At 38.8% G+C, this 14676-nt stretch overlaps 1 protein-coding gene across 1 annotated transcript in view; it reads left to right on the top strand.

Annotated features, from left to right (window-relative positions):
* The window catches only part of LOC306880573 (activating signal cointegrator 1-like), a 60829-nt gene extending 50427 nt beyond the window's left edge, over nt 1-10402 (top strand). The window contains exon 13 of the mRNA XM_079434186.1: nt 10140-10402. Within this exon, the coding sequence (XP_079290312.1) occupies nt 10140-10198 (59 nt within the window). The 3' untranslated portion in view covers nt 10199-10402. The remainder of the gene's footprint in view (nt 1-10139) is intronic.
* Nucleotides 10403-14676: the final 4274 nt, after the last annotated feature.

The following is a 14676-nucleotide window of genomic DNA, read 5'->3' on the forward strand; positions in this document are numbered from 1 at the left end:
GAGAACCCATTTTGATGATTACCAAGAGTGTTTAATTCCACTCTCTGTGCGCACAGCCTTTGGGGAGCCAAATTGACCCAGTTTCTGTGCGAGTCCACATTTAGACTGACTCCGTGGGCTAAAATCATCTATCCTTGATCTCACCCTCATAAACAAACAACCAATATATATCATCCTTGATTGCTGCTTTCCCGTGCCTTGAATTAATAGTGCTTTTAAACTACAAACATAACTGTTGTTCTTTTTTTGTGTGTCCTATACTGGTAGCTGATTTATAATCTTTAATTTATCTCCGAGTTGGATCACGACCCTACAGTGGATTGCAGGTCTTTTCTTTAGGGCTGAACACTGCAGGGCAAAACAATTAAACAATAAAATGCAATTAACTGTGTAGTAATGCTTCTTTCAAAAGGGCATTAAGAGAGCTTCCAGTGTCGTTTGTTGTTGATGTCAAAGACAACGTTACTGCAGTTAGCCCAGTCCAAACAGAAACCGTTTGACATCTTTGAATCCTTGAAAATCATGAACAAAACTCAGCAAGGTTTAACAAAAATAGTAGTTACTAGGTCTGTCCATCTTTAGCTGTTTAATATGGTTGAGATCTGGTTTTAAAAAGGTCAAATGTGTTTACTGATTGCTTAAAACAAGCCTGACTAATAATGTCACAAATATAGTGTGACATTATTAGTCCAAATATAGTGTGCATTCCAATAATGTCACAAATATAGTGTGCATTCCTTATCATTTTCTTATTTTTGCAAAAATCACCATTTACGGCAAAAATGACTCCCTCTATATCTATATATAAAAACGGGCATTACTAAGTTTTGCATTTTGAGTGCTGTGATCTGTCTTTCCTCCTGAAAGTGTCAAATGACTGTCTTCTCAAATACACTCCTGAAAGACATGGATCCGCATAGGTAATTTGCTGCAAAAATGCTGCTTAACACGGCTAATGCAGAACTGCTTTTTGAGAAGCTTTTAAACCCATTACTTTCCACTTTCCACCAAACCACAGATAGATAGAAAACATAAGCAGTGTCACTAGTGGTTTCAGATTTTGGATCTGGAGTTTTTCTAATCCTACTAATCCTTTCTGGATATCAGCATCAGTCATTTGAGAAAAAAAAAACAACTACCCTTATCTGTCTGCTGATTTTAACCCTATATAGTGTTAGTGAAGCGTAATTGAGTTGTGTGAGTCATTTTCCTGCTGTTGAATTGTTAACCTTAAATATTTTAATACGTGTCATGATAACCAACCATTTATCAGTGTTCCTCCCCCCACTGCCAGGTAATATAGCTGAGTATGTGTGTGTGTGTGTGTGTGTGTGTGTGTGTTCGCTCTCTGGCTCGTGCTTAAATAGAGGCATAGCCATGGCGGTGAGTGCAACCAGTGCTTAGCCTCTGCAGGGAGATGTCAGGCAGAGCAAGCCAGCTGAGCGCAAACCCTGGATACGGTCAGAGACAGAGAGAAATTGTGTGTGTGTGAGGGGGTAGTGCAGCTCAATTTCCATTTTTATTAACAATCCTGTTACCTCTGTCAGGGAGATGGATGGACGGGAGCTGGTGGATCAATGTCACTCTCCCTCCAGCATGCCAAAGAGCCAGCACAAGCACATCATTAACTGCTTCCTGTCCTACCCCTGCTCTGTGCTCAGCCCACATGGAAGGGCTATAAATACTGCTTATGTTACCTTTCTCAAGGTCTTATCAAAGGAGCTATAGTCTTTAACAGGCACTACAATGTGATTTCTTGCCATTACATTGCAGGTAATTGATTGCTCAAGTGCTCGCTGTTAACTTAATTAGTGGTGTTTTCAAAGGCAAGCAGGACTATTGCTATTGCTCTTATGGGGGATTAGGGGTTTGTTCATATCCCTAAATCTAAGTGTTAAGCTTTGGTTCATAACTCATTCTGTTTGTGCTACAGACATTAATTTATGCCTTAAATCACATGCCTTGTTGAGAAAAGGTGTGCTGTTACATTTGTAAGCAGTCTGGCTTAGAATTTTTACCTTGTGGATGAAAAAACAGGTTTAAAAATCCCATTAAGTTTTATAGAAGGAGGGATCCATGGCCATCTCTTGTTTTTCCGATAAGCAAACACCCTAGCAGCAGCATAATTACACACTAATAATCATGTAGAACACCCTAGCAATATACTGAATACTGTAGCAACTGTATAGCAACATGCTAAAAACCACCCACAACACCGTAATAGCGTGTATTTCACACTAAAACACTACTTAAGTAACTGGCAAAATCTGTGCAGTTCTGTTTATTTTACTGTTGTGTTTCATGCTCAACAGAAATTACTGCAGGAAGATGAACAGTTGGAGAAGTGTTGGGAAAAACCTCTCCTGCTGGTATTTGATTTGTGACTCACTCACGCCAACAAGAAGAGGACCCCTGGTAGTTAGTGTGGATGATTTCTCCCAGAGAGCCATTCACTCTGACGTCTCAAACTGTAACAGAGCACAAACCATGATGGATTTTGCATGCACGATGATGGGTTTAGATCCATGTGTTTGCAAGAGACGGTGTGTGCGCTTGGCTATATCTCATGAGACTGGTATAGGAGTGTGTCTGCTGATGAAAACTGAGCTTGTCTACTCTCACTATTATTTTGGGGAAAGATTTGGATCCCTTCCCTGCTGAAAAGACCAGCAGAATCACCGAATCACGAGCGTGCGATACTGCTGTGCTGATGTCAGGTCAGTCTTCATGGAGGGGCCTGAAGATCACATCAACCCCCACAACTGTATGACCCATCTTGAGAGTCCTTATTTGCTAGCTGTAGCCTGACATGATTGCTGTCCCCACAAAGCTTCTTAACTAGCTTCACCACATAGATATCCTTTGTTAACCAGCTTTTATGTTCTTACAAATTTAAGTTTTTAATTGGCTTCCATGGTTCTACGAAGAACAATCATGGGACCTTTAAAAAGCGCAAAAGGTTCTTAATAGTTCAAAAGGGTTCTTTAGATTATTATAATGATCTTCACACTCAAAAATGGTTCTTTTAAGAACTGTTCATTGAAATGTTCTTCTGTGGCACAAAATGGTTCTTCTATGGCATCACTGTGAAACCTTTTGGACATTTTAATTTTAGGAGTGTATGTTGGTTGACCACCTTTACCAGCCAAAGTTTGCTGGTGAACAACATGATTATGTTTGTCCACCACCACCAAACCTGAATAAACCAAACCAGGACCAGCAAGTTACATGTCTAATCTGATCTTTTCAACTGGGCAAACCCCTGCTTCAATTCCTTGTTGATGCACAGAACACTGTTGCCCTTAGTCTGGGTGTGCGCCATATTTGATACATTCTTATATTTTCAGCATATGTTGATGAATGTGTCTTTCCAAAAAAGTGGCGAGGACAAAAATCTCAGGAAAGCATGGAAAAACCTATTGTTAATATCTATCCCTCACAGCCTCACGTCAAATTAAATGTTAATCTACCCCGACTAAGGTATGAACAGTATGTGATTTTGCCTACGTCTTACTCTCTTAGTCTAGCTCTGTACCAGCCCACACACACACACACACACAGACGTCTCCATTTGCCCTTGCAGCAGGGAAGGTTCAACTCGCCCTCCCCCCAGAGAGCAGCTTTGCACTTGAGCTGACCGTTAAACATGCTTTGCTAGGTTGCCATAGGAGGGCTGAGTACAAAGGCACTGGTCCTGACCCCCGAGCGGCTGTTAGCAGGGCTCCTGCGGTCTCTGGGAGAGAAAGAGAGGCGCCCACATCGAGCTTAAAAGATTCTCAGGAAGCTGTCAGTGCTGACACATTTCTCCCACTGCACTGCTGCACATATATGCAAATCTCAGCGCCTCAAAAAAACGGAGCACCAGATCAGCCTCAATTTATTCTCCCCTTCTGTTTCTCTCTCCTCCTTTCTCTCATCCGCTTTCTTTTGCTGCTGCTCTGCTAATGAAGATTTTCTTGCCCTGCCTCCCCCTCACAGGAGAGAAGTGGAACAGAGAGCTCAGCAGTATTTGAGTGTGGGGGAGCGGTCATGTACTCAAGTGTTTCTCATTAATGAATGATAATGGAGCCATCATATCTCATGTAAAGAGCTCTGTGACTAATTGTGCTACACTGTTTGCTCTGAGAATCTGCCTGATCTCTCTTCCAGCGGCTTTAGTGAGTTACTGTCAACAACATATTTGTGAGATTTTCTCACTTGGATGTAGTTTTGACTCGTGGTGTGTTGCAGGATCGTCCTAAAAAGAGATAGCTTTAATACAATATACAGTGGTATCTGTAGCTTGTTAAAAAAACACAGTGGTTCTGTCATGTTTTTGAACATTGTTGGTATGTGAATAAGTTTGTCAAAAAGCTAGAGCTACCATTGTGTATAACATTGTAGGGTAGAAACATTACTCATGCCTAATTATAATAATTTGACAAGAGTCTAAATATTGATACAATGGCAGTACCATATATATTGTGGGCATGGTATGGGAATACCATGGTATTCTTGATACCTTGGAGTACCATGCAAAAATACCAGTATGTTTTTTAATATCACCTTAAAGGGGAGCATGTACAAGAACAACAACAAAGGGCCTAAGACAGAACCTTTTGGCACTCCATACTTTAATTCCATGATTGTCATAGATAAATAGATAGATATGTTTTGTGCATTATCTGGGTAGATTCTGCTTATAATGTCTACATTGCTTTAGGGATCAGAATGAGTATGGCTGTGATTGAGAATGAGTTTAGTCAAGGCTCCAGCAGTAGCCCTGGATCTTTGCTTAGCCCCAGGCTCTTGCGCTGACAGAGAGGGGAGGTGATTAATTGCCTCGGAGGGAACAGTTGCAGGAATTATTAACGGCTGCAGGATTAATCTGTTTTCTCTGTTTGGCTCATTAGTATGGGCGACCCTGGTGGCTGGAAGATTTTTCTCTTGGTCTGGAGCTCCCTGGCAGCTCATAGGACTGAGTTGTGTCTTTCTTTTCATCAGTGTCTTTCCTTTCTCTTTCTCTTCATGTGTCTGGAAAATTCCCATCCTCAGCTGGCTGTTTCGGCAAACTCCAATCTCTGTGTGGCAGGTGGAATTGATTAATGTCACAGCATATTAGGGAAAGTGCTGTAAACACACTGTGTCCCTGTTTCAACAGACCAAACACTGTGATTCCTCTGCATACCTGTCTTAGTCTGTGTGTGTGAGTTTGCATCTAAAATGGGGAAAATGCAGTGAATTTTATGGAACGTGCTTCTCTCAGCTTTAACCCTCATACCCAGGCCTTAATGAATCTGTCACCACAGAAAGCTTTGCAGACGTTAAAATGATCATCTTCCACAATGTTCAAAATGTTGCCTGACTCTTGCATGTTTTTTTTTTTTTATTTGTAGATATTTTTGAATATTTTGATCATGGACAAACCCATTTTACTTTAAGTACATTTAGCAGAAAGTTTTTAAGATGTCCACACTCATTGCTTGCCTCTTGCTTAGATAATTTGGACAATGTGTTCATATTTTTTTTTTTTTTACCAATAAAACTGTTGCATTCTAAACCTTCTTACATCAGATTTAAAATGCACTTTCCGTGTGGATCTATTCATACCTTTCATTTTAGTCCAATCCTGCAGCAAGGGAAGAAGTAGTTCAGTAAATTCTATACAAGTAAACGAGTTGAGAGTCTCTCTTCCTTCCAGGAGACTTGAGTGCATTGAATTTACTGCACTGAGGGAGCTGTAAGTGTCTGTGAGCATTCATGACATGCTCTAATCATTAAGCTACTTAGAGTTAGATTGGAAAAATGAGCTGGATTTCCCCAGATGGAGATGTGATTCTCCCTTGACTCTGCTCTGCGTTATCCATGATTGAGACCTTCAGAGTTTGTCAGATCCTGAATTGAATAGTGATTTGTTTTCTTAGACTTTCACTTGGCACAATATCACATATAAAACCTGTCTAAAACAAAACCTGTCTATCTTTATTACATTATTACTTCTAGTCATTTATTCGAGCCCAACTTAACTCACTAACGTGGATAATACCTCTAGAGCTAGATCACAACACTCCGGCTGTCTGTGTTTATTACCCCTTCTGAGTGCATGTGTTGATGTCCCTCCACCCACCCTTCACTGCCCATGGCTACAAGACAAACAGCCTTTTCAGGAAGAGTTATGGTTGAACACAACAAAAAGTAGAGAATGTTTTCTCCTGTACTGTTCCTTTGGGGATCTCCAACAATGAAATCCATCCTGAACATTTGTAATACCATTGGATTTCTGGCACTTGAGGTCTTCTGTGGACACATAAGTGAAGCACCATTAAATGTAATCAAGGCTTTAATGAGATTAAAGAGACAGTTTACCAGAAAATTTAAATTCTGCATTGTCTAGAAAATGATGGGCCATCCAGTAATTACAACCTTAATACAATCAGCTAACTGATATTTCATGTGGTCTGGAGAAATTATAAAGCTGAGTTTCATCAACATATCTGTAAAAGCTAATGCCATGTTTCCTTGTAATATTACCTCTGGAAACAACAAAGGGCCAGAGACAGAGCCTTGTTGCACTCCATACTTAACTTACATGATTATTAGGGTGTAACAAAATTAAAATTTCAGTCATTTTCTCTCACAAACCTATTATATGACTTTAAATAAGAATTAAGGATAGTGCACAAGTTGTACAGACCACTTTTATGTTATTTTATTTTATATAAATTTTTCTTTTTAACTTTTATTAGTGACTGCTCAATTTCAATTTTTGTTGTATGGAAAAGAAAAAAAATCACATTGGACATTCTACTCCAATGTTTTTTGAGCAACATCTCATGGAGATGAGAAGATGATTTTAATTACAATTTACTTGCAAAAAATAAAATCCATTTTGAAATCTCCAACAAACAGTGGCAGTTCTTTGAATGAGACCAGTGGGGTTCTATGTGAGAGCTTTTTTCCTAGACTATAGTCCTGTAAGATGGGAAGATTGCATAAATTCTGGAGTTCAGTCCTTGATCTGAGTGTAGGCAGCTGGCGAAAAGCCAGGTGTGTTAGATGATGGAGTTCCAGCAATGCTCCGGACACACTGCACCTATTATTGGGCTGGCTCCCTTGCTGCAGTATGGGTTATAAACTGCTTCACAGCAGCCCACAATCAATGGGAAATTATCTTGCTAGATCGATGTCTGGGCTCTTAGAAGTTGCCTCACCAGCCAATGCAGAATACTGGGACTCAGCAGCTCAACACAACCAGAAGTGCATCTACTGTTGGAATGTGTTTGTGCTGTGACATGTCTTTGTAATTATATAGAGTATATAATGTTTTTATATCCCTTAAAGTTTTGATTAAAAATGATCCCGGATTTTAAATATGCTTTTATTGCTCAGTCTATGTTTAAAAAGTGTGTTTTATAAAATATAAAGAACTCTTTCTCTTTGTTGCTGACCTGATCTGATCTGTTCATGTCTTGGCAGTGTGAAATTCTCTTCTTACTGCTTTGTGACAGCTTGCTTTGAAATAGCATTCAGATACATGTTCTGAAAGATTGTTTACAGGTTTTTGCTTTCCTAGAGTCAAACAAAAAGACAACAACTGATAAGCTGGCTTTAGTGTATGTCATGTTACGTGACTCAAATTGTGGTCAGGTAACAGCTTTCATCAGTATGAGCTGTTTGAAGTGAACCAGATTTTGCAATCAGAGGTTGACAGATGCTACCGCTGTACATCTTTTGCTGAATGCTGCCAAATCATCTGAAAAAGCGGCCAGCTAAGATCAAGGGTGGAATTGAAAGTCTTTGCTTTCCCACAGAATAGAGATGCTGATGCCAGCCAGATCAGCATCATCTCCTTTCCTATCGATTGAGTGGCTCCAGTTTCAGAAGTGAAGCCTGCTCAGAGCCTTGTGCAGGCAGCTCTTAGCCACTGTAATGCAGCATTAGGTATCACAAAATCTCAGCCTTGAAGAATATGACCAAACCCCTGACCCTAGCCCTCAGTTCATACGGATCATATTTGCTTGAAATTGAGATTTCTTGATCCTTTAAGTTCTTGCCCTAGCAAAAAAATATTTAGTTTTAAATTATTTCATACTAAGTATAGTTCAAATCTGTTAACATATTTACTGACATATCGCTCGAGACTTATATATATAAAAATATATAAAAATTATAATTAAACTTTATTTGGAGCACTACTTTTTTCTTAAAAGTAGTATTTCTTAATATTAAGCCTAAAATGTGTTTTAATGTCACTACTCATGAGGATTGTATGATTTTTGAATGTATTTAAATGCAAAATATTTAAAGTGTACTTCCAGATGTACTTCTGGACTTCCGCACAATTAAAGTGCATTAAGTACAAAATTAGTTGTTCAAATTTTGCAGACTTTAAGTATACTGGTTTAGTATACTAAAAGTACAATTGCAGGGTATTTTGGAGGTGATTGATTGTGATTTCACTTTTTTTATGGTTTTAGTGTGTAAAGTTGCTGTTTGAGCATAAACAATATCTGCAAAGTTACGACGCTGATAGTTCAATGCAAATGTCGTTTAAATTTATGGCAGTTTAATGCCTACAAAAACGGCTTGTAGGGACTACAACGAGTTACTTTCCGGGTTCGTGACGTCACAAATCCATATAAACCCCGTCCCCGGGAACATGCAGCAAAGGGGGCGAGGCCATGCTGCGTTGCTTTAAAGAAGAGGAAGAGTTGCCATGCTGTCTAAACTAGGGGTGCATGAAAATTCTGTTCATACATGAATCGTGATTCTGTCTTCTAAATATTCTAATGGATTCAGAAGTTTCAAAATCAGTGTTCTAAAGTGAAAATGGTTCTTAATCCTGTTCCTCGCATCCCCCTGCTCTGCACATGCTCTGCATCTCTCTCTCTCTCTCTCTCTCTCTCGCTCTCATTCTCTCTCTCTGTCTGTCTCTCTCTCTCTCTCTCATTCTCTCTCTCTGTCTGTCTCTCTCTCTCTCTCTCTCTCTCTTTCTCTCATTCTCTCACTCTCTCTCATTCAGATCATCAGCTCACCAGCTTAGCTCCAACAATGAATTGTTCCAATTATACGCATATTTTCACATAGTTATAAGAAGCGTTATGCATGGACACGTGTATGGTTGCCGTACTGTATTAAAGCTGTTAAATTATGTGACAAATAATGTTTTTTTGTTGTTGTTTTTTTTAAAACGAGGCATTAACACGACTGCCCCCCATAATAATAGCCTAGAAAAAAAAGGTCAACCACCCCTTTAAGTACACAAATATGTAAATGCATTTGTAGTATATTTAGCATGAAATAAATGTATTTCAAATACAGTACATTTAGGATAACTAAAAATATATAGTTTTACTGTAAAATGTAGAATAATTAAATGTGTAATAAAATTTTTGATGCAGTTACACTTTCACTCAATTTGAGAATAAAATTGCTTCCTTATTAAAAATTATTTATCGAAGCTCAACAAATATGAAATACAACTGATGATTGAAACACTCTGATAAAGAGAAGATGCAGAAAACTGCTACAGCATCAATAAAACATCTTTATTACATATTTATTTCCTTACAAGATTAACAGAATGCATTAGAACAGCATTTGGAGAGAAGGCATTTGGACAGATAAAAAATTTGAGAAAAAAAATAAATAAAAGATTAGACATGATGGAATATTTTAATCTATTGACATCCCTACAGATGGTACTAACGTACATTGTACAACAGTGCAACTTTTTACTGTCTTCTCAGTAACAAATTACATGAATTGTGTTGCACATTATTCCAGGGAGAAAATTATAGCTCTCAGAGCTGTTTTCTAAATGCTAGTTGGTTGTGAATCAGTATTCCCAGAATTTCTTGCTCTTCTCATGCAACAGATGGACTATTCTGTGAACGCATCATCTAGATTTAAACCTGTCCCTGAGTAATCATGTGTTAGTGTGACATGTAAAGCACTGCAAACCCTCTATATATGATGAGAGAGTGTGAAAAGGGTGTTGGAAGTGTGAATGTGTGTGTAAACAGATTCATAAAATCTCTCTTCCTGATCCCAGCCCTCACCTCAGCAGGGCAGCTTTTCGTTGTTTGACAGGGAGCTTTGAAAAGGTCACCGGGACTTGAATCGCCATTAACCTCACCCCTCCCCATTCTTTCACACAGGGAAACTGGAGAGCCAGAGCCACCAAAGTGCCAAGAAGTGTTTAATGCAGCCAGCGTGACCTGAACAAAGCCACGGCGGTCAAGAGACGAGGAACAGAGAGTCCCTGTGGAAGCCTCACGTTGGCTGTGTCATGCTACAGCGGGAATCACCATGTCACATACGGGACGTGTGGGACTAATGGTGACATCAGTAGCACGGCAAATGCACAATCATTCCCTGATTTAAATGTTATTGCTTTTTCTGCAATAAAAGGCTGAAGACTACTTGTGTATTGGTTCTTTAATACATTTCAGTTGGAAAGCATTTTAAAATAGAATTTATTTTTTATAATTTAGTCTTTTGGGTTATTTTGCGTATAATACTGCTGTATAATTAACCAGCTCCCTTTTAATCTCAATTGGATTTCCAGCTCATAAAGCCGACGGTCTGAACCTGAACCGGTTGGCTGAGCATGGAATTTTCTGCTTACTAAAGAGGCAATTGTGCTGGAGAGCTCATATTGGAGCTGCGCTTGTTATTTGGACCACAATGGCTGTCAAAGCCAGAGCCTCTCAGGTTTTGGGCCTGCTGCTCTCAAAGTGATTGAGTGGCCTCTTTGTGACACAAGCATCTCTGCACCAGAAAGAGCAAATGACTGGCTCCATTAACGGTAGATTGCAGGATGGGAACTGCATTAAAGAAGCCTACCGTGTATTGAGCATGCAGGTCATCGGTCTTTCTTCGTATTTCAACACAGGTAAATACATCAGCATGATAAATGATCAGCTAGGACCAGCAGTCTGTTGAATTATATAGACTTTTCTGGGATTGCTTTGTTTTTATTTTGGTTCATATATTATGTGTGAATCTTTCTTGGTAAATCTCACAAATATGAATTAAAATAAGTCAATTCCCACCAAATTGTGCGTCCTGCAATGCGGTAAAATTATCATTATTAATGTAATATAATGATGAAAAATCTATCCACCTTCCACAGAAAATCATGTAAATAAAGTATGGAGTACCAAAAAGTTCTGTATTAGGCCCTTTGTTGTTGTTCATGTACATACTCCCCTTTATGATATTAAAAAACATACTGTTGTTTTTGCATGGTACCCTAAGGTATCAAAAACACAATGGCATTACTATGATAGATTGAAATGCAGATTTATTTATTATATTTTATATTTCACAGTAGTCTACTAATGATTGAGAGAGGAAATGCACTTGATTGTCATGAAAATACACGTTTTACTAATGCAGAATATATTTTCTTTTATTTTTGAGCTGAAATGTGACCTTACTTGAAAGGTTTTCATAAGAGCCAACCTTTTATAGCATGTCTGTCACTTTGCTTCTTTTGCAATTAATTGTCCAAAATACAAATACTGTTTGAGTTTAAGATTAAACCTTTTGAAAACCCTCCCTTGCCTAAAGCCAGAGAGTAGCTAATCAAACTCGGTCACCTCAACCACCTATGGGGTGCTGGGCACTCCTTTGTGCCAAAGTACAAAAGACATTTTCTGAGGAGTACTGAAGAGCTTCCAAAATTCAGATTCACATAGCCGTTGTCGGCGACGTGATCTTGGGTGGGCTTCGATGCACGGCCGATGCGTGGGATTTATAAATGAAAAATGTTAATCAATAAAACTACGGTATTATGGAGTATTGAAACAAATTCCCTGCATTTGTTTAAACAAACAGTATGAGCTATTAAAAGCATGATTCAAGTGTGAAGGAGCTAATTATCTTATGAAAAGCTTATGTTTTTGCATTTGAATGAGAGGGCATTTTAAAAGAGGCTTAGGTTGTAGAAGGAATGTCAGCAGCAGGTCTTCCTGTTCTCAGTCAGCACTTTCCTTGCAGGCATTTCCTTCTCTTACCACTGTTTGACAGGCCTCACTCTGTTAACCCCGAATAAAAGAAAGTGCAAATGAGCATACCTGTGGCTACAGACACAACGCTGCCACCCAGGCACCCAGAAATGGAGTGAAAAAGTTTATGATGAAACCTGGAGCTGCTGGTCTGTTATCAGCCAACTGGAAACTAGCATTGTTTAGAGGAGCTTTCCAGTGTTCTGAGCTGTGGAAATAGTGAACGAGTAATAGCCTACCTGCACATCAACAAATAGCATTTTTACATTATTAAGAAATCTTTGAAAGATGCATGGAATGTAGCTTTGCTATATTTAACACGTAAACTGATATGCATGGGTTTTGTCTGTCTACTGCACAATAGCAAAATGAGTCATTAAGTGCCAAGTGTATGCCCTTTGTGTCTTTAAAAATGCTCATTCCTCTCAATCATGTCAAAAGCAATGCTGTCAGTCATCGTGTACCAACTGAAAGCAAAAACATCACTTTACCAGCAATGTTACTGTACTAATGTGTTTGGTAATTTAACTTCTCCTCTTTTAAAGGGACTGTTCATCCAAAATGTAAATTCAGGCATAACTATTTCACCCTCATATCAGCTCAAATTTGTACAATTTCTTCCCATCTCGTAAAAAGGATATGTAGCAGAATGCTAATTTCCTATAATACATATACATAATTGCACACGTGCAAATGAGGTTTTAGAGCTACAATGGAGGGGAATATTTTCAGTGAATCTTTGGTAACAAGAGTCTGACAATAGAGCTTAAATAAATGTTTTCAGGTGTTTATGTTCAAAAGTCAGCCAGGGTAGATTGTGAACTAAAACTAACTAAATAAATAAATTACATTTAATAAACTTATTTTATTTCATTCAGTTGCCCAGGCATATTTTGAATTTAGTTAACTTGATGTACTAAAATTACTAAAACTGAATATCAACTATAGAAATAATAATAATAACTGCAGTATCTCAATACTAAAATAACACTGATTTGATCATATATTATGATGAAAAACAGCACTGTCTGCTCAAACTTGTCCTTTTTATTACCCATAATTAAGCAGAGTAATTAATTTCTTAAACGGACCCTAAAAGACACGCTGTTTTACAATTATTAAAATGTAATTTTAGAATAGGCGATGACAACTGTTATTATTTATTTTTATCTATTATCAGATTAACAGACCTGGACTGCTCATAATTGATTTATGGAATATGATGAAGAGTTACACGATTACAACTCTGAAGTATGTTTATGTCATTCATTACAAGACTATATACACAATTATAACTAAGGCACTGGTGGTAATTCAGTCACTGAAAGACTAATTAATTGTAAATGAATTGCAAAAGCAAATGAATTCGGTTTACCAAATTTAAGATACTTAAATTTCTTTTAAAGATCTCTTCTAGAGGAAACTAGGTTGAGGCAGAAAAGACAGCACGTTTCTGAATGCGTTTTAAACGCTTTGGCCACATTCAAACACGTGGGAAGTTTCAGACAGAGTGCCTGGCAGTGGTTTAATGGAACGAGCGATCCAGTTTCCGCGTTTTAGAACGCACTGCGCGCGGAGGGTTCAATCCATGCGGATCATTCTCCTGGATTTCATGGCGCTTCCTCCTCCTGCCCTTTAGTTACATTGTATCTCCCTTACTGAAAGGAGCGAGGGATCTAGGACTCAACTCAAGGGAAAAATGAATGAATATACGTGAAAATGGATGTGCCGAGATGTTGGATTTATCGTCCTGGAGTTCAAGAAAGACGTATTTGAAGAACGCGTTGAGGTTTAGATCCTGCAATGCCAGTTTCAAGGCAGTGTTTCCATTTCTGAACGGGATCTTTAGGAGTGTGATGGCTGCTGGCCTTCCCTTTCTCTAGTTGCTGGATGTGTTGGAAAGTGCACTGCTTTGGGATCATTTTTGGAATTCCGTGCGCAAATCCAGAGGCATTCCCACCTTTCTCTATGGAATGTACATAAGTATTCTCTGGATAGGGGTTCGCGTGTGGGGTAAGTGGCGCTGGGATTAATGCATTTCTTTTGTGTGTGTGTGTGTGTGTGTGTGTGTGTGTGTGTGTGTGTGTGTGTGTGTGTGTGTGGGTAGGGGGTGGTGTTTTATTGGTGCAGATGGAGACTGGAGGTGCTTTAGCCCATTAGCTTAGCTCGGTTGTCATGGCTCTCACATGCTTTGACCATCTTAGCGAGTCATTTCCTTAAGAGCAACGCGGACCAATGCGTTTGAACCGCGCGTATCGAACAACGCGTCCCAGTTTACTCCATTACACAAGTGATCACTCGCGGAGTGAGGAAATACACTGGTTATGTTTAAAACAGCACTGGTTTGTTTATGCTGGAGTTGCAGTTCTCTGTGGAACAGCTCGAGTCTGTTATGAATGTCAAAGGATGTGTGAGTATCAGCAGATTCATAGTGAATCACAGCTTTCAAACAGAACTCGTATAATACAACCTTCAGCAGCCACACGTCTTCAGAGCAGCCCACATATACTAACAAAAGGTACCATGGTATTACCATGGCTTTTTAGACATGCTACCATGGTTATGTCATGGCTTTTAGACGTGGAGAATACTTTAAAGTACTTGAAATATAAATAATGTATGTCAAAGTACTGTGGTATTAACATTTGATACCATATTTATAACTTATCTGCTCGCTTGATTT

Source organism: Barbus barbus, assembly GCF_936440315.1.
Source record: "Barbus barbus genome assembly, chromosome: 2".
Taxonomy (NCBI): Eukaryota; Metazoa; Chordata; class Actinopteri; order Cypriniformes; family Cyprinidae; genus Barbus; species Barbus barbus.